The 27,717-nt window shown below is 49.4% G+C and overlaps 9 protein-coding genes across 9 annotated transcripts; 4 read left to right on the top strand and 5 right to left on the bottom strand.

The window, feature by feature from the left end:
* Window positions 1-197: 197 nt before the first annotated feature.
* On the bottom strand, window positions 198-6,511 carry UREG_07263 (uncharacterized protein; the record flags this gene model as incomplete). Its single annotated transcript, XM_002582444.1, has 5 exons — window positions 198-1,313; window positions 1,371-1,670; window positions 1,720-1,875; window positions 1,933-2,155; window positions 2,211-6,511. The coding sequence occupies 5 exons, from the start codon at window positions 6,509-6,511 to the stop codon at window positions 198-200; spliced, it is 6,096 nt and encodes a 2,031-aa protein (XP_002582490.1).
* Window positions 6,512-7,449: 938 nt separating this feature from the next.
* UREG_07262 (uncharacterized protein) lies at window positions 7,450-9,420 on the top strand (the record flags this gene model as incomplete). Its single annotated transcript, XM_002582443.1, has 4 exons — window positions 7,450-7,747; window positions 7,782-8,752; window positions 8,813-9,184; window positions 9,253-9,420. The coding sequence occupies 4 exons, from the start codon at window positions 7,450-7,452 to the stop codon at window positions 9,418-9,420; spliced, it is 1,809 nt and encodes a 602-aa protein (XP_002582489.1).
* A 380-nt stretch (window positions 9,421-9,800) lies between these two features.
* Window positions 9,801-10,524, bottom strand: UREG_07261 (uncharacterized protein; the record flags this gene model as incomplete). The annotated part of the gene is made up of 3 exons (XM_002582442.1): window positions 9,801-10,060; window positions 10,165-10,262; window positions 10,439-10,524. The coding sequence occupies 3 exons, from the start codon at window positions 10,522-10,524 to the stop codon at window positions 9,801-9,803; spliced, it is 444 nt and encodes a 147-aa protein (XP_002582488.1).
* A 629-nt stretch (window positions 10,525-11,153) lies between these two features.
* Window positions 11,154-12,624, bottom strand: UREG_07260 (uncharacterized protein; the record flags this gene model as incomplete). The annotated part of the gene is made up of 3 exons (XM_002582441.1): window positions 11,154-11,349; window positions 11,589-11,608; window positions 11,818-12,624. 3 exons carry the CDS (start codon window positions 12,622-12,624, stop codon window positions 11,154-11,156), a joined length of 1,023 nt encoding a protein of 340 aa, XP_002582487.1.
* Window positions 12,625-13,918: 1,294 nt separating this feature from the next.
* UREG_07259 (uncharacterized protein) lies at window positions 13,919-15,100 on the top strand (the record flags this gene model as incomplete). The annotated part of the gene is made up of 3 exons (XM_002582440.1): window positions 13,919-14,352; window positions 14,536-14,737; window positions 14,798-15,100. 3 exons carry the CDS (start codon window positions 13,919-13,921, stop codon window positions 15,098-15,100), a joined length of 939 nt encoding a protein of 312 aa, XP_002582486.1.
* Window positions 15,101-15,839: 739 nt separating this feature from the next.
* Window positions 15,840-17,884, top strand: UREG_07258 (uncharacterized protein; the record flags this gene model as incomplete). Its single annotated transcript, XM_002582439.1, has 3 exons — window positions 15,840-15,934; window positions 15,989-16,158; window positions 16,299-17,884. 3 exons carry the CDS (start codon window positions 15,840-15,842, stop codon window positions 17,882-17,884), a joined length of 1,851 nt encoding a protein of 616 aa, XP_002582485.1.
* Window positions 17,885-18,623: 739 nt separating this feature from the next.
* Window positions 18,624-22,413, bottom strand: UREG_07257 (uncharacterized protein; the record flags this gene model as incomplete). The annotated part of the gene is made up of 3 exons (XM_002582438.1): window positions 18,624-21,641; window positions 21,721-21,804; window positions 21,901-22,413. The coding sequence occupies 3 exons, from the start codon at window positions 22,411-22,413 to the stop codon at window positions 18,624-18,626; spliced, it is 3,615 nt and encodes a 1,204-aa protein (XP_002582484.1).
* An 871-nt stretch (window positions 22,414-23,284) lies between these two features.
* On the top strand, window positions 23,285-25,780 carry UREG_07256 (uncharacterized protein; the record flags this gene model as incomplete). Its single annotated transcript, XM_002582437.1, has 3 exons — window positions 23,285-23,678; window positions 23,744-23,952; window positions 24,008-25,780. 3 exons carry the CDS (start codon window positions 23,285-23,287, stop codon window positions 25,778-25,780), a joined length of 2,376 nt encoding a protein of 791 aa, XP_002582483.1.
* Window positions 25,781-26,474: 694 nt separating this feature from the next.
* On the bottom strand, window positions 26,475-27,668 carry UREG_07255 (uncharacterized protein; the record flags this gene model as incomplete). The annotated part of the gene is made up of 1 exon (XM_002582436.1): window positions 26,475-27,668. The coding sequence occupies one exon, from the start codon at window positions 27,666-27,668 to the stop codon at window positions 26,475-26,477; it is 1,194 nt and encodes a 397-aa protein (XP_002582482.1).
* Window positions 27,669-27,717: the final 49 nt, after the last annotated feature.

Raw genomic sequence — 27,717 nt, 5'->3', positions numbered from 1 at the left:
GCTTGATGACCGAGTAACAAAATCCATGGGCATGTTCGCGGCAAGCATATCAATAATGTATGGATGTACAGTACATGCATTGAGATACAAGAAACATTCAAAGACCGTTCCCGCCTAAATCAAGCCGTGGGCCAACTCCATTCCAGCGTAGTGCCCCCTTATCAGGTTTTTCTATCTAAAAAAAGGCATCATTATCCCTATTGAGGGCCTTCCATTTCAAGGTCTGAACGATCCGATTGTGGGATTTCATCGACGGGTTCCGATTTCTTATCTGCCCCTTCCTCCTCGGATACGTTGTCTTGCGGCGAAATCGTGTTAGGTGAATCTCCATCATCGTCATTATCATTGCCTCCAGCGCTATCACCGTCAGAATCACCATCTCCGTCACCTCCATCATCTTCACCATCTTCCTCACCGTCACCGTCACCCTCGCCGCCACCGCCAGCGCTGGGGTCTAGTTCCATATGTTCAACACCTTCTGGTTCTTTGCCGTCGTGGCTGACATTAGAAGATAATTCGGATAGAGGATTTGGTGATGCGAGACGTCGAACATGTAAACTAGGGAATGTGGGTATTGCTTGTTTTGTGGGTTCAGAAAGCTTTGACTCGTCCAGCTCACTTAGCTCACTCTCTTCATCACCACCGTCATGGATACTTGGAACGGCGCTGCTTGGGACAATAGGAGCATCGGATACTAATAGGTCTCCAGTGACTGGCTTCGATATTTCCTCCTCGTCTTCGTTGATAGGTTTCTCGGTGGTACTGTCCTCAGCTGGAGCTCTTAATTCTTCCTCAGCTAATCGCGATGCTTTAGCCGCAAGGCGTGAAACGGCTAATTTTGTAGCAATCGCGTCAGCTTTTCGCTGAATTTCTCTTCTTGTAACTCCTTTAGCTCTTGGTTTTGGTCCCGGGCCTTTCTCCGACGGCTTCTCCGATTGTTTATCGAATGTCGAAGGCGGCGGAGTGCGGCTTCTGTCAGCAGCATCGCCTGCAGAGAGGAGGTGGTCCACTTTCATTCGCTCACGATTCTCTTCTGTGGCGATGCCTTCCAGTATTCTAGGCACTGTGTTTTCGTATAATAGAGCGTATACATCGCCAACTAAATCTTCGAACATACCGGGCTTAATGAGCCCCCCATTAAGCTTTTTCAATTCAACAGCTTCTCGAACAAGATCCATCAACTTGGGGTCCGCCTTTCCGGTCTGGGTCCAGGAATCTAAGTGAGCGGCGTTCGTGACAAATTCATCGTGGCCCAAAGGTTTGAATACCGTCTCCTCGTGACTAGTAGGTACATTGCCCACCCGGCGGAAGAGCTGAAGTAACAATTAGCTCGTGAAGCTCAGTTCAATACACGAACATTGAGAACAAACCTTGATATAAGTTGTACATATGTCCTCCCAAAGCTTCGTGTAATTTACATAATCATTGGGCCTTCGCCGTACACGACGAAGCAGGAGATCTAAACTTGTGCGATCGTCCAGCTGGTCTATGATGCGGACGATGAAGTACAGATATCGAGACGTATAAACAAAATGTCTTCCTGGCCGTTCATTTTCAGGCTTCCAGATTTGCAGAGTCATTGTCTTGGTCAAAACGTGCTGAGAAAGTTGGTGCTTAGCTTGCGCTGCAGCTTGATCATCCTTCGTGTCATCATAAATGATATGGACAGCCTAATAAAAATGAGTAATTGCATGCCAATATAGAAAAGAGGACATTTACCCTTGCGATGATACGATGGTGCCAATTGGACTTGTCAGCTATTTGGAGGTTCTTTAAAATTGTCGTTATGAATGACTTCCATGTGTCCAAATCCTTCACTGGGGATAGCATTTTGGCCCAAGGAGTCACAACGAGCTTTTTACTTGCATCATATGGCTAAGGCTTGTCAGATATTCGGCCGTTCAGGGAGTAAGGTCCATCACAAATACTAACCTTCAAGTCCCCGCGCATCACCAATTTATGAATTACTGATATCAACTTGAAATGAGGCTCGAAAATAGGGTCAGATCTGCTCTCTCTCCTCGTAGGCAAAGATGCAATAGCGGCATCAAGGGAATCTAGGATGTCGTCAACCTGAACCGGTTCATAAGACTCCTTCAACGGGTCTTCGGATGTGAACATCTTCCAAAGGCATTTGCTGAACATATAATGATTGCTGATACAGATTGTTAATGTCTAAGGTAGTCCCTCTGATTCATGAATTCACTTACACCCAATTTGTTGGCTGATCAGCCATGGCTTTTCGAAACAAGTAGCTAGCAAAGTGCCAAGCGGCATAAAGCTTCATATCCCTAAATGGGGGCCCTGTATACATCTGTCGACTCTGACCGCTGCTGAAATGCCGCGTAAAGTCGTCCAAGCTAAACGCACCCATGGAAAAAGGTTCCCTTGACGAAGCATATATCCGAAAGCCAAACTGGGTATACATATCGGAAATGGTTTTCCTTGTTTCTGGTGAAGAATCCGCCGTTCGAATCGCAATAGCGACCGCCATAGCGTACGAATGTATGGCTCGCCTTTCTAGTGATGCTAGATCCGCTCGATGGTGGTTGAGTTTTTCTGCGGACCACGTAATGTCTTCTTCGAGTTTGGAATCGTAAACCTGGCCCAGCCGGTACCAAGTCTCCCATCGCTCAATTCCATGCTCAAGCTCGCGACGAAAAAATGTGGCAGCCAGATCTAGGTCATCCGTCGCTATCGGCCCCACGCGCTTCTGAGTTTTGAATTTGGTGAATGCTGCAAGGCCAAGTAGGAAATACCACCCACTTTTCGCCAACCTGCAACTCTCTGTGTAAGCAGGCACCACCGACACTTGATTAACTCCTCGAACTGCTCGGTATAGAGCGGAAGGATTTATTGGAGACTTTAAAAACGCAGATAGAATCCGTTTGTTTTGCGTGATCGTGGTGTGAATTCTACCTGACCAACCGATGGAGGTCTGTATGGTGTCGATTGTGGATTTCAGGTCGGATTTTAGGAAATCTTTAATGTTCATTCGATTTGCTTGTAGCATAGCAAAATCTACTAACATTAGAGCCGTAGATCTGTCCAACTTCTCGACCGGGCAGCCATGTTCGAGAGAGATATCAAGTTCGGAAGAAAACTTGAGTCCGTGGTAATCAAACAATACCTGTGCAATGTCCGACTCATAGCTATCTTCTGCCTCAAGGGTTAGAAGTTCATGTTTCATCACCTTTAAGAGAACTTTATTTGCACATCTGCAATATGATCGAATTCCAAAGGCGCTGTGAACCGAGCGTAAATAGTTGATGCAGTCATCAGCAGGCATATCGAATAATTCTTTATTTTGTGCAATACCCTCTTTGATCAGCGCGTATTGTAGAGTCCAGGCTCTGACCACCATCGAACGGACCTTTTCTTTATAATGATCGTACGCTTTTGCTGCCGTTGCAGGCCTGACTTCCGGAGGATTAATCTGGCCAATGCGTACAGAATCTTCATAAAGAACAAATGAATGAAGTAGCTTCGAAAGTTGTGCAATAGCAGACATAGAGGATTGTAAGTGGTTCATATCAATGCACTCGAACGAGCTCTTAGGGTCATCCAGAACTTTCCCTATCACGTTCAGCATCAAGTAGTCGGCACGATTTAGCCATTTTAGTAGCGTCTCCCGTCGCTGTTCACTTGGCAAGTCTAGATAGGTAGGAGCTTGCAGCTCCGCGACGATGATTTCTATACTCTTGAGCGAGCATGATATAACTTTTGTTGGATACTGGATGGATTCATAAGCTTTCTGAAGCCGCCGCCAAAGAAGGAGCTTTAAAGTTGCATCGCCACGGTCCAGAAAAAATGCTAAATCCCGAGCCCGTTGAATTTGGCTTGAAACATTGGACGAATTTGCAAGTCCATTTTCTCCTAGGCCGGGGGGAAGGTGCTCGATTGCCGATGGGTCCAGAATTGGCTCAATACTTTCAATCAGACTCACAGGGTCCTCGTTCCCGGGGCCGAAGACCTTCATAAAAAAGTCCATGGAGCTAATCCTTGCTATTTCTTGCTCAACAGCTGAAAGAGACAATTCTGGCATGGTTGGATTGTTGACTAAGGCAATAACGGGCTCATCAAGAAGTTTCAGCACCCGTTTCAGGTCCTCAAGGCACACTAATACATATTCACGCTCCGCATCATCTGTGATATTGAAATGTAATATGGTAGACCATAAATGGCGCAAGATCACGCCAGTTTGGAAATCGCCGTTATCAACAACGTTCTGTTGATGGTTGATAAAAATTCGTGCAACCGATCCCCAGCGCCGTAGTCGATCTCGCTGGAGAGTCTTGGAGGCCTCATCAGCTTCACTATTCGGGGAGGTCATGGACGCGTACATATCCAAATGAAGTTCGTAAAGACTTTGGGCCATTTCGGCCAAAGATAAGCCATCGGCAACTGAAGTTCTGTCGTTTTCAAAGGAGCTTTTGGGTGTGATTGGTATGTCCAAACATGAAGTGCTAGAAAGTAGCTTTCGATACATAAATTCATCGTTCACGATGATCAAACTTTTGACCGAAGTCTTCATCTGATCAGGCCAATGCCGGCTAGCATAAGTTGAGTTTGGCTGGAAGCGAGGAAAGTTGGAGCCCGCACCAGAAGCGGATTTCGACGTAAGATGATGCTCTAGCCAGTTGAATGCAACGTGTTGAGGATGGAAATAACTCAGGTTGGTAGATTGCAAGAAAAGCGATAAACCTTCGTCATCGGGATCACATTGGCTCTGATATGAAGTGCGCGGGTTCTGGCGAGAACGTTCAAGAAAGATATCCAAGCCGGATTGTTTCAACCCTGATAGACCATCATGGGAAGTAAAGATATCATCCTTTAGACTCTGTATCCCAGCCCAAGTCCCGATCGCTTCACGTAGATCCCGCATACTCACGGTCTCCAACTTCCCTTCTTGGGAGAAATCACGCGGAGACATATGCCCGTCCACCCTATCCATGATGTGCTTCAGTTCGTCGATAGTGCCAAATTCTTCCACGCCTAACTTTGACAAAAGTGCACCAGTAGTACTAAACATCCATTGATCGGCATGGGCGAATTGCTCCAACCGGTCCTCAAAATACTTGGTTTGGTCGTAAAAGACATCATCCTGTTGAGCCTGCGCTTCAGCAATGGATTCACGCGCTCTGATCCGTCGGCTTTTTGCCCTTCCGCCGTCGGTCGGTTCTTCGTTCGCAGCGGAAGTAGACGACCTTTTCCGTGACTGAGGCGCGTTAATCTTAACATTGGGTTCGTCTAGAGGAGAGGTGGGTACTTTGTCAATGTCTTGCATGACACTATCCCCAGGTTCCGGGTCGGCAGTGGTAACGTCCTTAATAGTCTTATCTGCGGGTTCTTCTATAGCCAATTCGTTGATTGATTCTGCTTCAGGTCTTGTGGCTTCAGTATCCGCATTCTCCGCCACAACCGCTGTGTGTTCGCTATCTGCGTCCGGGACGTCTATGTCGTGATCGATATTGGACTGAGTGTCCACAGGCCCATCACTTGTATCTCGTTGGATGACCGGAAGTTTGTAAGGGAGTTCAACAGAGTTATGAGTAGGCGCTTGTATCCGCAAAATCACAGAAGGCCACGACGGGCTGTCGGCTTCGGAATCTTCGCGTAGCACACGTAGAAGCGCGTCGCCAACATCTGACCAAGTTTCAGATAACGGCTCAACGAAGCGGTATTGAAACTGTCCATCCTTAAGGCCAAAAGTAGAGCAGGGGGTGATTTCCTTTGAATAGTCGGGAAGAAATGGGAATGAATCAGCCTGTTTCGCAAGGAGGATAGACAAGCCCTTTCTAGGCTGCTGAACAGGAAGCCGTATAAAGGAAAGCTTGTCATGAAGGGTGCTGAGAATTTGGCGCAAAGCCTTGAGGGCGAAAACATGTTCTAGTCCTAACTGACCGAGCTGGCCATCTAATCCGTAGGTATTACCTTCAAGCACGCTTTCCAAGCAAAACCTTGCAATTCGATGGCTCCTTAAGGCACTACCTACTCGGCTAGTTTTCCTCCACAGCTCCAGGTCAGTATCATCTCGTTCAAGCGCCTCGGCGAAGTCTCCCAATGCTTCTTTAATTTGGTTCGTAGCGTATCCGCCGCCCCGGGTGTGGCCTTGGTCTAAGGTCCTTTTAAAAAAGTCTAAAAGGAATTGCGCGTGATTTTTATAGGACAAGAACACAGTTTGAGGAAGCGCACTGGAAGTTGTATTGAGGGCATCTGGGGCCGTGTCACCTTCAACAACTTCATCCCAAGAATAAGGGTCTTCATCGTCCAAATCTAGAAGCTGATCTCTTTTGTATTCGGAGACAGCTTCGGGGTACTTGAAGATCTCGGATTCAAAGAGTGCGTTGTAGGCGTCTTGCGCTTGATCGTAAAATTCCGGGCCCTGGGAATGGAGTTTCAGGGCATTCTGGTATAGTTTAAGAGCTTCTTCTATCTGAATTTCTTTGGTATCATCAAGCTCTTCGAGATCCTCGTCAGGTTCAACGTTCAACGCGACAAAGGAAGACATCACCAGGGGTGGCGACGGCCTCGGTTTGAGCTCGGGTCACGATGAATCCAGGTGCATCGCAGAAGACAAGCTATTGATGCAAGTGACACACAGCAGCTGCAGGTATAGTATGTGAGATGAAGAGGATATTGGGATGCAAGCGGACCAAGCGCAATGCTGGGTGATGGCAGTGCTGAACGAGCGAACATCAAAAGACATCCAGACTTTCCCAATTCAGCATAGCGCGACACCATCTCTCTCACCATCAGCATCAAACAGTGAGCGATGCCACTGAACACTTTATCTCGGTCCTCTGGCATCGGAATTGGCCCTGTTCATGAAGATTGTTAAGAAGAACTCAGCTCTTGAGCACAGGCTTCAATCCAGGTGGCTGTTTGCTTGATACCTTCCAGCCACTTGGCCCATCCGGACCTTTGACATCATGATTGTCCCGGCTGTTCCAGAGTAAGTGCGCGATTGAGCTCGCCAGTGAATGCTTATTGACCGCGTCTCAAATTAGACTTATAGAAGATGAGGACATTTACGCCTCGATTGACGCGCGCACGGAATCTCTGCAGAGCTTAAGGGAACTTGGACCTCCAGATCTGGTTCACGTCGTCAAACAATCGAAAACCAACGCCAGCCACCAGGTCGGTACACCTACAGATGCCTTATCGACTTCTTTCAAGGCCCCCTTGGGCCTTACCTTCTATCCGGACGTCTCTGTACACTGACCATTGGCGACAATTTAGTCAGGAGTATACCACCATGTTATCGGGATCGATGCGTCCTCCTCAGCCAGTCTCGCCGCGTATGTCAATACCCTTACATATTCTCCGCTCGATAAGCATAATAAAGTGATTTCTGGAATATATTGGTGAGGCCGGCAACCCCTCCAGCTCTCAAGAATGCAGCCATTGACACCTTAAAGCTGTTACAATGCTTTCTCCCATTTGGACATGCGTGTGGAGGTTAAGATCCCTGGTACTCTTGAAAGTTACTGCATTGATGAACGTGGAGATAAACGTGTTCCTACAGAACAACTATGGCTGGAGACCTTTGTCTGCGGGGTCCTAAGGGCTTATTCATATGCTGACGATGGTAACGGCGATGCGATCAAAAAGATCGTTGGCGTTCGGAGATTCAACCCGATCACGAATACGGAGATGGAGCATAAGTTTCTCAATGCTGCAGAAAAGCTGTTCTTCAATGGTTTGGGCTTCCCTACGCAAAGCGACCACCTCGCAGGACTAACAAGTACTTTTAGGAAGACAACTCAGCTCTGACCCAGAGACGCAGGTTCCCAACACAGTCAGTAACCATCTAGCATCTGGCCTTTTAAAGTACATCCACACCACTGGGCGATATGCATCGGGTATAAACCTATTTGAAAAGCTCCGAACAAAAGATGTCGAGGTCTCGTCGTTACTCGCTCGCGTCTTAATATCAGCAGATGAGGAAGTCCAGGCAGTGCGGCTATTACATGACGCTTTACAAGATGTTCCTATGGACTATGCTCTTCTAGACTGTCAAGCAGCCTTTTGCCAGAGCAAGAAAGAATACGAGATGGCGGTTGAGTGTGCGAAACGAAGCGTCACAGCCGCACCCAGTGAATTCAGCTCGTGGATACGGCTAGCTGAAGTCTATGTCGACATGGAACAGTGGAATTTAGCTCTATTGACGCTGAATTCATGCCCGATGTTTACGTATCAAGATAAAGATTCTCCGAGGCTGCCCAAGCCGTCTCGGATTCTCCTTCCCATTCTTCCCGAAAGCATGCTGGACGAGATCGATGAAGGACAGCCAAAGCAAGGAGACCCCATGGACATTGTTAGCCCTATGTTATCCAAACTACATGCGTCAAGCTACCAAGGGACCTTCCTGAAAGCTTACAGTCTTCTCACTAAAATCGCAGCAGCTATTGGTTGGGACCAACTTTTGAAAATCCGCAGCGAAGTGTTTGTGATGGAAGAAGAATACAGAGTAGAGCGACAAACAAATTCGGCTCGGCCCGTGGCAACAAGCAACAACGCGAGCACGGTAGCAATTCATGAGACTTCTAGCACAGCGTCGGGCATTAATGGAAACGGAATCCATGATACCAACGGCGCCGAAGAAAGTGTAGCCCAAAATAGTGATACTGACCCGGCATCCGAAGAGAATAATAAAGTAGAAAACATTGAAGCTCAATCGATCGAATCCAAAATTGAGAAGCCCGAACAGAGTATGGCATCGGAGGTGGTGAAGTCTGGGGGTGAAGATGTAAGTTTGAAACCACCCAAAGTCTTCCCTTTGTACAGTCCGGCTTACCACTATATATAGCCCGATACTTCGAAAACCTATACACAGTTCCACAACAAACGTTTATGCGAGAGGTGGCTTGACAATCTATTTATGGTTTTATACGAAGACTTACGGGTCTATACGATCTGGCGTAGCGACTTTGCCCAGTCCCGTGCACAGTCAGCGGAGTATAAAAAGTCTGCCACAGAATGGGAGATCTTGGGAGAACTGGCAGAACGACTACATCATTTTAACGAAGCCGTTGAAGCGTATCAACATTGTTTACAGATCCGCTTTTCACCCAAGGCGCTAAAAGGTATCCTGAAAATGTACGAACGGCAAAACGATACGAGGGGGATGCTCAATGCACTGATCAGGCTTATCGCCTGGCAATACCGCTGGTATTCAGAGGTGAGTTGAACTTGACTGATAGCTTGGCTCGGTACGGTTGCTGATGATATATTTTGCTTCTCATTTAGTTCTCCCCTGAGCTTTTGTATACCATCCGGAAGCTCATTGAAGAAGAAGGCGCCGTTAAGGTCCGCAGTATTGTGCAGGCGACAAATCTACCTCAACCCATATTAGATCTAACACACCACTATTGTCAGCTCTGTGCTACATTTAGAAGCACCGGCAGCGACAGTTGAGAAACAGGGGTTCAGTTGTTTTGATCCATATCGAATGTTAACTATTGTCCCCAAGATATTTAGCTTGTATGAAGCGAGAATAGCAAAATATTTTACCCTGTCCTCTGTATAATCTTTAAAATATAACTTGCAAACAAATGGTTAAGTGCGTTGTGGTGATTCGAGGCCATATCAAATTTGTATGTGGTTCAAAATGATGGAGAAACATTGTTCCTCCCCTGCCCTTCCCCAAACCTGATATCATCCAAAGCAATCATATCATCTGTATTCTGTAATAGATGTAGGGAAAATGATTCCATATTCGTCAGCTGATCGCATATTATTAATATACAAATATTAAAAGTCCATTCGCAAATCCTTCTCTATATATCACGAACCTCTTAATCCTCTTCCTCACTAACAATTTCTTGTTGTGCATTTGCCATAGGAGCACCCGATTTCTTTGCACCTTCTGCGTGCTTAGCGGACGGTAAAGGCTTGTCATCATCGTCTTCCTCCTCTACCTCTTCACCCTCTCCATCTTCTTCGCCTTCTTCTTGATGTTTGCCATTTGTTTCTTCAACTTGGACCTCTTCCTCTTCTAGTTCTGGTTCTTCTTCTTCCTGAGGAGCCGGTCCCGTTCGGCGTCGTTTAGGACGTGCTAGATGAGAATATGTCAGCGGAGAACAATATAACTAGTTTTTCTGGTTTCAGATTGCTTCAGATCATCCACACTGATTCTTTTGACGCAGATATAGAACATACGTTCAGGCTTCTCTTCAGGCTCCTCCTCCTCCTCCGACACTCCCTCCTCTTCTTCCTCGTCGGAGCCGGCTTCTTCTTCAAATTCTGATTCCTCGTACCTATTTGAACATTGTCAGCGATTGAACGCACATCATCAACGCAAAGGATTGCTGTTTTGGCAACGACATAGCTACGTGGCGATGCGTAGGCAGGAAGGGGACGTTGTATGGATCAATTGACGTTCAAAAAGAGCGAGGCTGGCAAGGAAGCGAGGGAGTTCCCAGAGACGACTTACTCCTCTTCTTCTTCGCTTTCGTCGCTAGGCAGAGCTTGCAATTCCTCTTGCTCGACGAAATCCTGTCTTCTCTTTCTAGTGGACATCCTTAACGGAGAGGTATTGGGGGCAGTGAGTCGGTTGCGACTAGACGTAGATGGTAACTTGAAAGATGGTCTTTCAGGGAATAGTAGAAGTCAATGGATGAGAATTCGGCCAGAAACCGGGTGTGAAGTCTCGAGTGACAGTGAGACAGGGGATGGAATGAGGTCTGGGGATGGAGAGTGAAGGCTGGGGTTGAGGGGAACGTGGGCAAGCTTGATATGTGCTAAGCTAACTAACTACTAATAGCCACCCCAAGAGGTACATACGTCAGGGGGGAACCACACCAGGTCGTATCAAGCGGTATCGAACCTCGTAATTCACGTTCGTATTTACGATAACTACAATATCTCCAGGTACGTTAAAAGACTAAGAGTCAGTGGATGCATCACAAGAAGAAGCACAAGCCTTACAGGAAGTCTTATGTAGGTGCTAACTACAATGTTACAACGTCTCACAAGGTTAACTCATTCTTGGGTTACTTTCTTGGGGATAATCATCACAAGTAGCTCTCAAAAACGGCAATCTGGCTCAAATACGGAACAACTGATAACTACAGAGCAAAACCCACAACCAATCTTTACCCCTAGCTATGTCAATTCAAGTCTCACTCAAGCACAAGGAGATCTTTCCTCTAGCCATTGGAAACCCAGTCCTTCAGCAAAGGCCCGTTCTGACCATGGTATTCACCCATAGCAAGCAATATCTTTGCGGCCTGCTCGCGATCATCGGGATTGGAAAGGTTATACTGGTGTGTCTCAAAGACATCAAGGGTAGGGGTCTTCTTATTATCCAGGTCTAGCTTCCCTAGTTTCAAAGCAAGATCCAAGCTATTTTGGCAAAAGTATTAGAACCTCGTTCGAAACAAAATTTAGAGGGGATACTCACTCGGAAATATTCCTATCCGCACCCAAATATGACGGGAAAAAGTGGCTGATATATTCTGGAGTAAATGTTGCATACTTGAGTATCATCGATCTCTGTGTGCCAGACACGAGGAACACACTGACAGAATAGTCAGGCCCAGAGTCAGATTAGATCATAGAAAACATGGGGGTGCACAACATACGTTCGATCGTACTCAGACAACTTTTTGGGGTCAATCGTTTTAACTAATTCTCGAAGCTTTTCAAGGCGCTGACACATCATGCCGATAAGCTGCGATGCCTCCTGAGCAGCCACACATATATCCTGAGAGCCTTCAAGGCCATCTTTATCCCACTTATGAAACTGCGCTTTGGTCTAAAACAAGGTTATTATCGATATCCTTGGAGACAAGCCATGCAACAGCGACTTACCTCCACAGAGCAATACACAAGTGGATCCTTCATTACCCAGTTACTATTGGAATCATACCTTTTCCAAAAAAGACTGCCATCGCTGATGGAGGTAGAGCCGACCCTGGGGGCGCTAATGTAGAATTTTGTAGGCGTAATGTGCCACTCCAACCGCTGCACTTCAGGTGTTCGCTGCCGGGTGCCTCGCTGGTTCAGATCGGAGCCTTCGTAAACTACCTGGTTAAATAGAATCAATGTTACCTGGGTGACTATTTCTGGTTTCTTCCGCCGCTCATGACTAGATTGGTCCGTGTCCTCGCTCTTGGCAGTATACGACTTGTCGCCATCGTCATCGCTTGACATCTCGGGGGAAGACCCTTCCAGCTCCAAAGAATCTGTCCGGACATAGCCAGGGCGCTGGACGGGTTTCGTGTCACGCTTCGGGTGTTGACGCGCAACGTCTTGGGCTTCATCATGGGGTATCTCCTTGACCATGGCTAGGAAAGCGTAAAACGGCCCAACCATGGTTCCTGCTGGGCTAAGCTCCCCCCCAAAGCCCATCGAGAGCTTCTGATGATCGAGTTGGGTTAGGGTACCGGACCCAACTTCTTTAAGTCGCTTTTGAATGTCCGGCTGAAGGCAGGACGTGCGAAAGTTGGCCAGGAATGAAGGGAATCCAGTAGCAATGCGGGCCGCCCTTGGTTTGATCTCGAAGTAGTTGAATTGTTTTGTATCCCACGAGCTCCCGGAAGCACCCATGAAGCCCTTAAGGTTTGCCCCTGAGCGAGGGGGAGAACCAGAAGCAGCCCTAGCAATGCCACTCGCCATTTTTGATGGACGACGGTTTTAATAATCGTAGGGGATCAAAGATGATGCAAAGCTCGTAAAGAGTAAGAGGTATTCGGAGGACTTGCAAGGAAGCAAAGTAACCGTATCAAAAAAGAGGTTGATAAGAGTGTTCAAGGGTAATACATGGGCAAAAACGATCTTAGAAACAAACACCCTGGGGCGGAACTCAACCTGCTTTATATAGCCTGCCGCTGAGGAGGCATGTCCTCCCATAGTCCCTCCTTTTTCAAAAGTTCTGAGGAGCGTAGATTGCTGCCTACTATCATCTCGGTGTGATGCCGCCTACACCCGGAAAATGGTGGATTTGATGCTGTCCAATTGATTTTCACAATAAGGGTATCTTCCCGAAAGCCCATAAATAGGTGAGCGCGTATCGAGAATCTGAAGACGGATAACTAGATTATTGGCTCACGTCTCGCCTTTGCTCCTAGCCCAAATTTAGGAGAGCATCAGACACGTCTTCCCAAAATGTAGCCAGTCCAATAATGCAGGGATAGTTATCCTCGTGAGGTTCTAGACTGAAATACTTTCCGCCGGAGAAGCCTTTTCCTGCTCCAACTTTAGAAAGATTTCCTCGACGCGCCGCACTCTCGTCCCTATGGGCGGCTAGCATGGTCAGAGATTGTCACGCCCGACTTGACTTGGTTGGCCGTGAGGAAAGGCGGCTCGAGCTAATCCTTGCCCAACAAGTGCTGTGCTCGTTCGCGAGGCAGATTTTGCATGTGGCGTTGCTCGAACCAGGAGCCTGTGCCGCAGAAGTGTCGAGTTCAACTGCCCTGTGAGCCCAACTGAAAATGATTGATTATCAAGGGGAGTTTGCACGGCGGCAACTCAAACATGAGGCGTGACGATCATCCTCTGGGTATGGGATATATGGACATCCATCCGGGGAACATGAGCCGGGGCTGCTTCTGCTGCTCCTTTGGGATCACGGCGCTTATTTATTCTCAGCGGAAAGCTTGGCAAGGTGCCAAGTGGCAAGCGCTGTCTGAACAAACCACAGCCATCCCTATCGTGCGCTGAGCGATGGAGCAACAAGCTAGTTAATAGTGAACAACGCCGCAATCACAGTCCAGGCAACAGCAACAAGAAGAGCAGGGCAACGCTTGACCAATCAATTTATTGTGATGCTGGCCCGGCGTCATGCACTTGATTTGTGATCAATCGACTTCAATTCACTGGGAACCAGCCTATTTCATTTTGTTGTAATACTCCGTCCGCCGTGTCTGAACTTGATGTTGGAATCGTTCTTTTCTCAGTGTCTAACCCTATCATGGCCTCCTTAAACCCACCACGAGGCCCACGCTCGATTCATTCCCCTGCACCAGAATCACTGGAAGCCATCCTGAAACGAACAACCTACACCCCAGTGCTCTGCCACCCAAAACTCTGGTCTGATGTTCACCTTGAGATCTTTCGGGTAGAGGGCCTGGACAGGACTTTCCCGCTGGAAGATGTCATTGGGCGGCCCATTGCGTGTGATCCATCGGATGCTCCCCTCCAGACGGCTCTTGAAGGCGTCTCCCGTCCATACTCGAGAGAGCCGTTCGGTTTGGGCTGTAAGCTTTTGCTTGAAGGACTGAATCGCACCGACCTGAGTGATCGCTACCGTGACCGTTACATGAAAGGGATGTGTTGGGAGATGCTACGCAATTTGAGAGAAGACATTCGAAAATATCCGTGCTACGAGCTTTGTCCAACGCCTGAGTATGGCAGCCCATTATTTTTTCTGCATTGCAACTGAGTGCTAACTAATCATTCCCATTCACCTACTAGACGATTTCGCGAGCCTGATCATTTTTTGGATTTTTGTTTTGCAGGGCACACCGTTACCATCAAATCAGCTGAGGTCTTTTTTGACTACCCTGACTATGCTGATTTCCCTCTCAGTTTCTTTCCTATAACATCTCTCTTGTGCATGACCCATGATGTCTACGCGCCGGAAGATGTCTGGAACCACATCCAGGAGGAGAAACGGTTGAAGCGATGGGCCAAGAGATCAAAGTCAGCTGAAATCGTTGCCTTGTTACTGGCAACAGCCCAGCAACAGCTAAAACGCATGGCCAGACCCCTGCAAAGTGAATATGTCCAGGTGTGTGTGCATATTGCCATCACTTTGGGAGAACATCAAATACCTAACTACAGAGTCTAGCCTATACTTATAACTGCCAATGGTAACAAAGTGCAATTTTTCCGGGCCCGCTTCTCAGTACAATCTGTCGATGCGTTAACGGATCCGTCCCAACTGCTTGATAGACCTGCCATCATAAAACAATCCCCGCCATTAGATTTTTACAAAGAATCTGATCGTATCCAGCTGGTTCTTGCGCTGGCAGCTGTGCTTGATGAATATTTCCAGGATATCAGGCCAACATTATCTCCTTATCAGGTCCCTGACCATGAGCAGCCGAAACCGAAACCTCGAAAGCATCGACGCTCAAAAAAGTCGCGTTGATAGTGTAGTGCCCCGATGCTGGGATGAATCTGTCGACAACAATATCTCAAACAAAAGATCAATATTATCTTCGCAAAGCTCCACCCGTGATGCGCCAAACTGACAGCTGGAGGAAACCGATCGCGAGGTCGGCCCGGGACTTAGAGCACATCCCCCCTGAGGGCTATTGATTTTGACCAAATACTAGTTCAAATTGTGGACTGATGTATGTAAATATGGATAGTACATACATCTTGGACGTCTCATCAGCAATCAGTTGATAATGTCCGCGATTCGCAGTGGCCGGTCCGGGGAAGTACGTGGAATCATACAGGTGGCCCTTTGTATGTAGTTGGTAGTTAGTTAATTACCAACCGCTTATCTTACATTCCAGTACACTGCTCTGTGACAGCCAGTAACGCCCGAGCCTGCCCTATGTCGCAGTCACATCTCTGGACGTGCGGCAAGGTGGGAAGAGGACTACACTAGACAGAGTATCTGGTGGTTTGCTCTATCCCTCTGACCCTCTGATCCTCTGCAATCAGGGAGAATCCCATGTTGAAATCAATGAAGGGGTCGGTCATGTGACCACGCGTCGCGCTGCAACAGCTGTTTGCTTTGATTGTTTTGTTTGTCTTGTTTAACTAACTACTCAAAGCACCTTCTCATGGAGTCCAACGGCGCTTTTCTTTCTTTCTTACTCGTTAACTAACGGGTCGATTCTAAGTATTTGCAGGTTGGCATTACAGACCCAATTCACATGGCAGACAACACTTGTGCAAACCCCCTGCTTTTGGGCTGGATCAAGGAATGGCTGGAGCAGGCCCGCCAGCGCAACTCGAAAGGAGTGACTGTGTGAGATTCACATATCAAAAGCCCCCGAAGCTTGTTAACGAATTCGACTCCTAGGTACAAAAAGGCCTATGATTCCATGAAAGCTTGTCCCTTGACCTTCCGTCACCCATCAGAAGCACAGCAGTTGAATGGCCTTGGCCCAAAGTTATGTGAGCGTCTCACGGCCAGATTAGAAGAATACTGCGAAGAAAATGGACTTCCTCGGCCTGACCCTCCACATGTTGGTGTGTATTGAGATCCCCGGTCCGCAGATATGGTCCTACTTGTATGGCGGTCTCTAACCAAAGCACGAGACTCTGTGCAGAAAGATCAAGGCAGAAACGAAAATCCCCTGAAGTCTCTGATCCTCCGGAAACCGTACCAGCCAAACGGCCTAGAAAACCGAAACCCTATGTGCCTACCCTCCGCTCAGGTGCTTATGCATTACTGGTCGCGCTCTCGAGTTTTGAGGAAAGGTCGTCTGCCGGCGCAACAAAAGCACAGTTGATTGACGCCGCCCAGCCGCACTGCGACACATCATTCACAGCGCCAGCTGATACAACGAAGTTTTATACTGCTTGGAACTCTATGAAGACTCTTGTAGCGAAGGACCTTGTTTACGAGCATGGCCGACCCTTGAAGCGATATCTGCTTACGGACCAAGGCCGAGAAACCGCAAAATTAATCCAAAAGGCTACAGAAATGGGGAATCCATCTTCGAGGTCAGGCAATACCGTAATTGCAGATTGCAGGTTCGGCCAGGAGGACCCAAATGCCTCGCGAGGCTCTCTCAGAGAACCCCAGTGTAATAGCCGGGTATCTTCAGCGATCACTTCCAGAAATACGCTATCTACCCGGCGCTCTGATATACTGGGTTTTTGTGATTCTGATAGTTTTTTGGATGTGACACCTAGGGAAAAATGCAACCCAAATGCGACAAGGGCCGCATCTCGCGGTTTTGATGTACCGCGGCAGATAGCGTCCTCGACGTCTGGTATACCGATTCCACTTGCATCGCAGGATTTTACGGTGGAGCTTGTCCTTGATGTTCGAGAAATCCGTACACCCAAGGACAGAGATTATATCGCAAATGAACTGATCAGAAAAGGCATTCAACCTATAGTTCGTGCACTAGAACTAGGAGATGCTTTATGGGTCGCTAAATTCAAGGATCCAGATCTCCTAGCGCAATATGGCGAAGAAGGGGACGAGATCATGCTGGACTGGATTGTGGAACGAAAACGGCTGGATGACCTTGTCGGAAGTATTAAGGATGGGCGATTCCACGAACAAAAGTTCCGTTTGCGCCGATCAGGGATCAAGAATGTAATATACTTGATCGAGGAGTTTGCCATCACAGACTCGTCTAGCGCAAGCGCGGCCAGTACTCGCGAAGCCGTGGCCTCGGCCATTGCCTCAACACAGGTTGTCAACGGCTATTTTGTCAAAAGGACGCGGAACATGGACGACACCATTCGATACCTTGCTCGCACGACGTCGCTTCTGAGAACAATGTTCAGCGATCCGGCTCAATCTTCCCTTTGCCTCATCCCGACGAGCAGTATAACCTCTGTTACGTCTTATCTCGATATCCTCAGTCAATTCCGCGCTGAAGACAATGTAGCTGGGCTGGCCCATAGCGCCGAGAAGACAACAACTTACGCTGTCACCTTCTCAACTTTTTCTACGCTCTCATCCAAATCGGATATGCTTACCCTACGTGACCTTTTCCTGAAGATGCTTATGTGCACTCGCGGCTTGACGGGGGAGAAAGCGTTAGAAATTCAACGCCGTTGGTCCACACCACGGCAATTTGTCGAGGCGTTGGAGGCTGCGGACACCGGAGGCGAACAAGGGAAGAAGAAAACGGAAGAGCTAGTTTTCTCAGAGATGGGCGGGTTGGTTGGGAGAAAGAAGGTCGGTAAGGCGTTGAGTAAGAAGATTGCGGAAGTCTGGGGTAAACAGGGGTAGTTGAATGATCACTTTGGATGCTGAACGGAATCCTCGGTGCGTAAGCAAGGAGATTAACAGTGGTTACCAGAGGAAAATTCATATGATTAGTTCTGACTACCTTGGGATGCTGGTGCACTCGATTACAGGTCAGGGTTATGGCATTAAACAGCGGTCTCGTTTTGATATCAACTTAAGCCTGACCGATACTCAGATACAGCTATTGATGGCATCTGGAAACAACAGCGTCCGCCCTGAATATGAAGCCATGCCTGCCAGAAAACGCAAAGCACTCCCAGGCGGAATAGTTATTCCATAGGACTGTTTTCAACTGTCTCCATTTACAGCCTTAAGCTGCTGAATTCGAACCGGGCATCGTGCGCCACCGCCAACACCAACACGTTGACGCTAAACAATATGCAGCCCATACTGCGCTTCTAAACGAGGGCAATCAACTCTAGAGTCAAGGGAGTTTTTCATTTCCATGTGCATCAATCAAAGAGTTTGTAACTTAGATAATGATTCTGCAAATCAAAAATCATTGTAATTACTCAATATATTAGCTTAATATCGAAAACAGCCAAGTGCTCTGTTAATCCAAATCACAAAACATCACCAACAGCAAAAGGAAAAAAGGAGGACATCAAGGGGATATCGCCAGCGAAGCTTTTCAGCAGCGCAATCCACACACTGAAATTGTCCAGCGTTGGCATTGCAACATGCAAGGGCATCCACATAGACAGTAAACAAGCCCATCTCATCACTTCCTCTTCAGCCCCAACAACATCTTCCCAATCCACTTCCGAACACCTCGCCACTCCAACCTCAGCGCCAAACTGCTCAACACAACCGACAAGCTGCTCAACGCCATCGCCAGAGCCGCCCACACCGGATCCAGCCGCCAATGGGTGTTCACAACCCGCCCGTGCGCATCCGTCTTCGTTCCGCTCACAATGGGATAGAAGACGCCGGCCGCGACGGGGATCAGGCACACATTGTACACCGCAGCCCACAAAAAGTTCCATTTCACGCGCCGGAACACGCGCCGACTCAGCTTGCAGAGCTCGAGGATGGTGCGCAGGTCGGAATTGAGGAGGATGAAGCCTGCGGAGCTGACGGCGACGTCGGAGCCGGAGGCCATGGCGATACTGACGTCTGCGGCCGCGAGGGCGGGAGAATCATTCGTGCCGTCGCCAACGAAGCCGACGATGGTCTTTTTCTGGGTACCTCTGTGGGACTCGGGGGATAGTTCGTTTCCTTGGATCTTGCGGATGTATTCTGCCTTTTGGGTGGGGAGGACGTTTGACATTACGTTTGAGCTGGGGATGCCGAGGGTCGCAGCGACGGCGTGGGCGGTGACGGTGTTATCGCCTGTGCACATGTAGACCTCGATGCGGTTGGCGCGAAGCTGAGCAATGACGTCTATGGATTCGGCGCGGATAGGATCAGCTGTAGCAAAGACGATTGCCGGAACGAACTTGTCAGTGTCGGACACTCTGCGGATAGCAAGAATAGCAGTCGAACGTCCTGCGGATTGGTACTTGGACAGGAGATTGTCCAAGTAGTATGTATCGTGATCGGCGCTGACAAGAGACTCCAAAAGGCGCTGATTTCCAATTGCGGCCTCATATTCAACCGGGACATCCTGGGGATTTGCTGCGGGAACGGTAAAGGTGCCCTTCATCCCTTGACCGCCAATTTCAGTGATGGCAGACGAAGTAGCGGAGACTGCCGATCGACCATTGCAAAATTCAACAATCGCTCTGGCGATGGGATGGGTGCTGCTCTCCTCCAAGGTTTTGGCAACCGCCCATGCAACTTGTTCCAACTCTTCGTCTTTGATAAGCACCTCATGATCAGACACCTTCAGGGTGCCTCCCTCAGTTAAGGTGCCGGTCTTGTCAAATACAATGGCATCCAGCTTGCTCGCCTCTTGGAAAGCTTCTCCGCCGCCCCGAACCAGAATACCTCGTTTAGCAGCCAGACCGCCACCAACAAACAGAGCGGTTGGGGCAGCCAGGGCCAAACCGCAGGGACAAGCAACAACGAAGACGGCAATGGCAAACTGTAAGGACCAGAATGGCCACCCTCCTTGGGTGGTATCGAGGTAGTCCGAAGAAAGCCTACCGGATTCGCCCAAACCAACCCAGATGACGAAAGTGAGGATGGCGATAAGGGTAATAATAGGGACAAAGTAGCCCGTCATAATATCCGCTACTCTTTCCACTGGAGCCCTTTTGGCTTGTCCCTCCCGAACCACCGCCACGATCTGATCCAACATAGATGTGCTACCGAGATCAGTGACCTGGATGGACACCGGTTGCCCAACGTTGACGGAGCCAGAGAAAACCTTGTCACCGGCAACTTTGCGCACAGGCATGGACTCTCCGGTCAGCGAGCTTTCGTCGAATTTGTATGTGCCGGTTCCCGTAACCATCCCATCAGCCGGTGGAGATGCTCCATGGGGAACGTTCACGATATCATTAATTTCGAGGAGGTCGACAGACACACGCTGAATGCTAGATCCGGCACCTTCGTCTCCAGTAGATGGGGTTTCGACAACGAGTAATGCTTCAGATGGCCGCAGTTTACCGAGCATCGCAACAGCATCCCCGGTTTTAGCTTTGCTGTAACCCTCAAGAGCTCTGCCCGCCAAAATAAACAACGTCAGAAAGACCACAGTATCAAAGTATGTGGACGTGTGTCCAGCCTCATGCTTCTTGCTTTTGGCATTGACGATCAAAACGGCCAAGGAGGCAAAATACGCGACAGATGTACCAGCAGAGATCAGCATGTTCATGCTCCCGAAACGGTAAAAACGGCGAAGGAAGGGAACACGGCTGCCGGGTCTCCACAAGGCTCGTATCTCCTTGAGAGCACGGACGTGGAACACATCGGTGCCGTATACCATCACGGGGGTGGTCATGATGAACAAGGCCCATTCCAGGCGGGATGCAGAACCAGCCCACATGGGTTCCTCCAGAAACTGGCGGATTGAATTTGACTTGGGAACGACGGCCATCCAGACAATTCCAATGAGGAACGTAGGTATTGCGACAATAAAAGTGAACAAGAGACGGAGTAACAAGCGATGTTGCTCCTGCTTTTGCATTGCCCGAGAACGGTCTTCGATGGACGGTGGGTGGTAAACACTCGCCTTGAAAGCTTTGTTGGATGCTTCAATGGCGGATATGATGCTTCGAACGGTCATGTTTGGCGGGTCAGGGAGGTAGTTTATTGCGACAACGGGTTTTTGAGTAGTTAACTTTTCTTGCACTTCGATTTTACCCTCTGATATGTCTTCCAAAGCGCTCAAAACGGTTTGAGGACAATGATGGCAAAACATCCCGTCCACCTTGATCCATATGGTCCGGGGTTTCGGACCACTATCGGTAGCTTCGGTGCCGGCAACGGGCTTACAGTCGATGACCGTGGCATCGTATCCCAAATCTTCGATACTTTTGAGAATCTGTGGGAGGTTCGTTTCGCTTTCAAATTCGACTCTACCAGAATGACCCAGCAAGTCGATGACGGCGTCAGTTACAAAAGAGAAAGCCTTGACACCACGTGTGATAGTCCCGACACAGGAACCGCAGGTAATTCCAGATATGCTTAGATTGGCCACGTAGAGGTCTCGTTGTCGTGGTTTGAGAGTTACTTCCTGAGCGCTGGCTCCATAGCCGATGTCCTCGATTTGCTCAACAATCTTGTCGATATTTTCTCTGCGGCCTCCATAGGTTATGGCTGCGCTGTGGGTGAGGAGATTGACACTGACAGACTTGACAAAATCAAGTTCTTGAACTTGTGCAGTTACTGTATTAACACAGGGACGCGCAGGTCATTCCGCTGATGCTGACCTGAGCGCTGTATTCATCCTCATCCTTGTGTTCAGCCTGTGTGGGCTCACGGGGCTGACCTGACGGGATCTTCTCTGCTTGGCGCTGGAGTTGATCCGATGCTGACACTTGAACCCTATGACAGTGAATGTGATAAGTAACGGAATAAGTGAAGATTCTTGGAGAGAGCAAATGTCGTACCTTTTCTAGAGGAAGCCATGGCCCTTCATTCAAAGCAGGCTTTTCCTGCTCCTGTTTGCAAGAGTCGCAGTTGGCAATGTGACGACTGTTTCTGTCCTTTGCACGTGTGTCCATCGCGGCCAGGGAAAGGTGAGAAGTAGGGCGTAGCCAAGAGCCTGCGTTCCAGGAAGAGGTGTCGACATCAATATCGTTGACGGTGACCCCTAGCTCGTTTTGGGTGGTTGCATGGAATACCTCAAAGGCAGCATCTGTAAGGGCATCAACCAGCTCTGTAGGCTGGAGCTCAGAAGAGTGCGAGACCCGAACTTCATGCTTGAGGATTGAAATATCAACGCGGGCAATGTGCGGTAGGTGGAAGAGAACCTCTTTGGCGTATGTCACACAAGATGCGCAGTGAATATTGTTGACCAGGAGGATGGTTGTCAGTGATTTGGGCCGACTGCTGGAGCGGACAGGGCTCGAAGGACGAGTGAAACCACGAGGCGGTGATACCACAGGGCGTTTCTCCGCCATGACTGCTGGAGCGCTTTGTATGGATCTTGCCGGACTGGCGATACGAAGGCGCGGGTTGGGGGATGGGTGTGACTGCAACTGTGCTGCAGCTGAAAACAAAGCAGGATGCCTCTTTCACCAAGGTCGGACCGGGAAGCAGGGTATTTGTCAAAAGGTCAAAGAAGCATGAAGGGATATATAGTATAGGCAACTCTCGACCACTCGTGCAACCAGCCGTATGTATGCAGGATGGATGCAATAGGGGAATCAAGACAGAACTCGGTATCCTGCAGTAAGCTAAAAGACAATTGCAAAACGGCGGATATCATGGGGTGCTGGCGGGATATTTAAGCTGGTCTGAACATTCTGATACTGGTGGCGATTTGCGAGACTTGTGCGGATTTGATGTCATGTTGGCGGTGCCTGACGCACAAATCGCTCAGGAGAGAGCAGCGAGCCCAGAGCCATCGAACTACCACGAATCTTCAGGAAAAAAGAAAACCAGAGCAACAAGGTGTTGTGAGTGCGGGCTGCAGGCAAGACTCGCTGAGTGCATTCCGCCATGTTCGTCTGCTCTGCCGCTCTGCCGCAAAAAAAAGAACCAAAAAGCATCGCGGACTCGAACCCGCGCCGTCCTGCTCTCCACGTGACCGTACACTGGCCCGCTGCACCACCGCCCGGCAAAACCAGCACTTTCATCACGATCAACGATGATATTGTAGTTACAGAATACACCCTCAGCCATCGCACGTCTACTCAATTCTTTGCGAATTCCACTGTTTGAGCCCTGTGGCCGACGTCGCAGGAGGCTCCTTGCTTTTGTGCTCCCGACTGCGCATTGTAGCGTGTCGAGCCTGCTACTACTCTACATTCTGCTTCCGGATAACCATTTATGGCGACGATACGCCCAACACGCCTCCCGCCTCCCTCGCGGGCTGCCAACCGCCCGGTCGAGCGCCTCGCTAGCTTGAAGAACCCTCACCCAACCCCGATCCGACGCCCGCAGACCAAGCCCACCACCCATCCCAAAACCACCACCTGTCCAAACCCGGGCTGCCCGGCCCCGCATATCGTCGAGGATGACGGCCAGAAAGTGTGCTCCGGCTGCGGCACCGTCATCAGCGAAGCCAATATAGTGTCCGAAATCACCTTTGGCGAGTCCTCCTCCGGCGCTGCCATCGTGCAGGGCACGTTTATCGGCGCGGACCAGAGCCATGGCCGGAGCACTGGCCCCGGGTTCCAGCGGGGTGGAGGGGTGGAGAGCAGAGAAATCACCGAACAAAATGGTATGTCGCACCAGTCCCATCATGTTGGATATGCTCTGTGGAACTAATCGGATCCCGGGGCATAGGAAATCGATATATCGCCCAACTGTCGCGCGCCCTGAATATCCCTGAAAGCGCCTCCAAAGCCGCTGGACAGGTGTTCAAGCTTGCCGTAGGACTGAACTTTATTCAAGGGCGACGGACAAAGACGGTTGCCGCCATCTGCCTGTACGTCGCTTGTCGACGACAGGATGGAAATACGGTCATGCTGATCGATTTTGCTGATGTCTTGATGGTATTGCTCTTCCCCGTTCATCCCACTCAAACTCGATAACTGACTTCTCGACCAGATCAATGTCTTTAAACTAGGCCGTACCTACAAAGCCCTCCTGGATGAATTACGACTTGGGGGCAATATCTTCATCATGAACCCCATAGACCCCGAAAGCCTGATCTATCGATTTGCAAAGCAACTAGAATTTGGTCCGTCGATGATGCAAGTTGCAAGCGAAGCCGTCCGCATCGTACAAAGGATGAATCGCGACTGGATGATCACCGGACGACGACCAGCCGGTATCTGTGGAGCTGCGCTGATTCTCGCTGCTCGCATGAACAATTTTCGGCGCACCGTTCGGGAAGTCGTGTACGTCGTCAAAGTCACAGAGCTGACTATCCATCAACGTCTCAATGAATTCAAAGCCACAGAGAGCGGTGATCTCACAGTCGATCAGTTCCGTTCAGTGGACTTGGAAACTTCACACGATCCACCTTCGTTTAGCCACTCGAAAGATCCTAGGAGAGTCAACAAAAGGAAGAAACGAAAGGCCCCGGAAACCGCGGCAGAAATCGAAGACGATGAGGAGGATACAAGCCCAACACCGCCTGCCTCAAAGCGCCCTCGTCGAGTCGATGCAGACGGATTCGCAGTGCCGGATATCCCCATCGACCCGGCGATTTTAGGTCCAGAGGAACAAGTCCATCAATTATCCACAGAGAGCAACACTACTACCAGTGGAACAGACAAACCCAAACAGCCCAAAAGCAACAAGAAGCAACAGATTCCGGAGCCTACTGAAGAAGATTTGGCGTCAGAGTCCGCACTCGAAAGTGAAATGACAGCACTCCTCTCCTCTGGCTCTTCTCTGGTTGCCAGCGCCGGACCTCCCAAGACTACCCCGCCTTCCAACGCAGAATCTTCTTCCGCAAAACGGCAGGGTAAGCCGGTATCCGACAGTCAGGATATTGATCCCGCCGAGTTTGATTCGGACCCTGAGGTTCGTCACTGCCTACTCTCTCCGACCGAAGTAGAAATCAAAGAACGCATCTGGGTCCATGAAAATAAAGACTACCTGCGAGCACAACAAGCCAAGGCCCTGAAACGAGCATTAGCAGCAGCAGACCCGTCAACCGCAGGCGGAGCGCATAAACCTCGAAAACGACGAAAGGGTCGCATTGGAGACGTCACATATCTAGCAGGCGAAGGCGGCGATGGTGACAGGGCCTCATCACGCGCGTCTACCCCAGCGGAAGCAACCAGGCTCATGCTCGAGAGAAGAGGATTCAGCAAGAAGATCAACTACTCCCTCCTCGAAAAGCTATACGAGGACGACGTCGAAGTCAAACGCAAAGAAAGCGAGTCCGAAGGCGTTCAAAGCCGCAGCCGCAGCCGCAGCCAGAGTGTGGCCCGAAGCATCCGCAGCTCCAGCGTCGTCTCCGACCGCGGCTTTGGCGGTTTGAACAGTCTTCGGTCGTCTGCGCGCTCGAGGATCCTCAAGGGCACACAGGCCGCCGCGGCGGTGCTGAGAGCGAGCGCGACTCCCGAGCCGAGCAGGAGAGCGTTCCCCGTCCCGCGGGCCACCCCGGTGGCAGCCAAGGTGCCTGAACCGGAACCGGAACCGGAACCGGAACCAGCACAGCCTTTGAATCCAAACGAAGAAATCCTGGGGTATATTCCTGAAACGGAACCTGCGCGACCTACGGTGGAGGGGGGATATGATGAAGACGAGGAGGAAGAAGAAGAAGAGGATGAGGATGCGGAGGAGGATGATGACCGGATCGACGCGGCGTTTTCTGGGAATTATTATGACGAGGGTAGCGAAGGGGGATATGACGATGATTATTGAAGTGCATTTGGGGGTTTTGGAAGCAGATTTTTGCATTTTGTGCAGGGAGTTTGGAGAGGGGTTGGCAATGACCATTCTGGTGGTATATACACGTTTGGTCGTCATCATCGTATTCATTCCGGGGGGGCCCGTGGGGTGAATTTTCTAGGGCAAAGTAATATATATCTAACTAATCTTTTGGCCGCTTAATATGAATATACTGTTTTACACATTGAATGTTGCTGGTCTTTTTCGGGTGGAAATGATGTTCGCCCAAGAGGTTGTTCAGAAGCAGGGATTTGCGACTACGACTGACTACGAAAAGCTGGACTGAGATGGGCCAATTGACGATAAATGAGAGCTGCCGTTGAATGAGGTCAAGGTCACACTCAAGAGTACACAGTGCTGGAAAGTATAGATTTATGGATTTTGCACATACATAAAACTACAAAAAAAGGAGAGCATAGAAAGGAAATAAAGCCGAGACTGATAACTGGCGGAAAACAAGTAGCAAAAATACAATGATATTGTAGTGAAGATGGATAATAGATAACACTTCGGAATGATTTACGAAGATATATAGAAATTTGAAAAAGTTGCAAACCTCGAAATAAAAATAAAACAACTCTCGAAGCAAAGATGGACGCGACCAAGGTTTTTTTTTTCCGAGATATATACGAGTATGCTTTATTCGTCGTTTTCGTTGGCGAAAGCTCTATCGGTCGATGTCCATCGTCATTTCCATCCCTTCATTTCCCATCTTGATTCCGTTTCCGGTCATGTAAAAGGCCCCGTTCGGGATTCCTGTGTCTTCAATCAGTCGTTCCGGAGTCCGCTCGGCCGCTCTCATCACTTCGGAGCCTGCTGCAAAGGCAATAGGATTAGACTTCAGGTTAGCGAGAGAGGACTCCCAGGTTTTGCCGACAAGCTGTCCTTCAGTCAGGTCTTCTTTGAAGAGGTAAAAATGCTGTTCATTGACGTTGTGGCCAAAGCCATTCATGGGTGTGTCGAAAACTCCCATGGAGTGATAGTTGGCAGGCTGAGCGGTGACGAGGTATGCGTTGAGCCCTCGATGTTTAAGCAAGATTTGAGCGTTCTCAAGGAAGGTCGAAAAATGGTTATTGATGTACTTTTCCCAGCCACGAACTGCTGACGCCATGTCTTTGTCTTGGGTATCCACACGCTGCCAACTGATTCCTAAAAGAAGGGTTGCATCGTCGATTAGTGGGGTCTGCGGGCCTGAGGGACCCGATAGTGAGGTGGAAGTAGATCCGTTGATGTTGCGATAGGTATCGTTTTGCACGGAAGAATGGAGTTTGCGTTGGATGGCAGCGGCAGTAATATCATCCCAGCCCGCGGCAGAGGAGTCGAGACGTTGAGACTTGCGGCTGAGGAGGTCTGGTCGGCCAGAACCGGAGGCAACAGCAACGGGAGGGGCGGCGGCGGCTTCAATCTCGGCTTTCTCTTCAAACCAGGTGCCGGTCTGACTTTCAGCTGACAGGGCAAGGCCGGTGCGTGGGTTCAAAAGCACCATTCCTTCTCCATAAATTGGCTCTTCGGGGGTCCGAGGGGAGGGGGCATGTTGAGCTGGAATGGTTCTTGTCATATCATTCTCATCGTTAGACGCGTTAAATTCATCACGGGATCGTTTGCGGGACGGGTTGGCGACTAAAGAGGCCGGAGACGAGGCCGTGGTTGACAAACTGGGAGGGCTGACTGAAGACTTGGGAGGGTCCGAAGGGATGCCATTCACAGGAGCGGAAACGGCGCCAGGACGGGGGAATTGGGGGCGGTCAGGTGTGGGGTCCGAATAACTGGAGGCGAAAAAGGAGTCGGCGTTGTGGAAGTACGGAGGTGAGAGCACCATTGTTGGCCCGTCGGAGTAGGTGCTGAAGAGCAATCGGCACATGGCGAGCTGGGGAGAGTCGGAAGGGCCGGCAGAGACGAGAGCAGGTGTA

This window comes from Uncinocarpus reesii, genomic scaffold (genome assembly GCF_000003515.1).
Source record: "Uncinocarpus reesii 1704 scaffold_5 genomic scaffold, whole genome shotgun sequence".
NCBI lineage: Eukaryota > Fungi > Ascomycota > Eurotiomycetes > Onygenales > Onygenaceae > Uncinocarpus > Uncinocarpus reesii.
The sequence above is the reverse complement of the archived record's forward strand: the minus strand, read 5'-3'. Positions and strand labels throughout refer to the sequence as shown.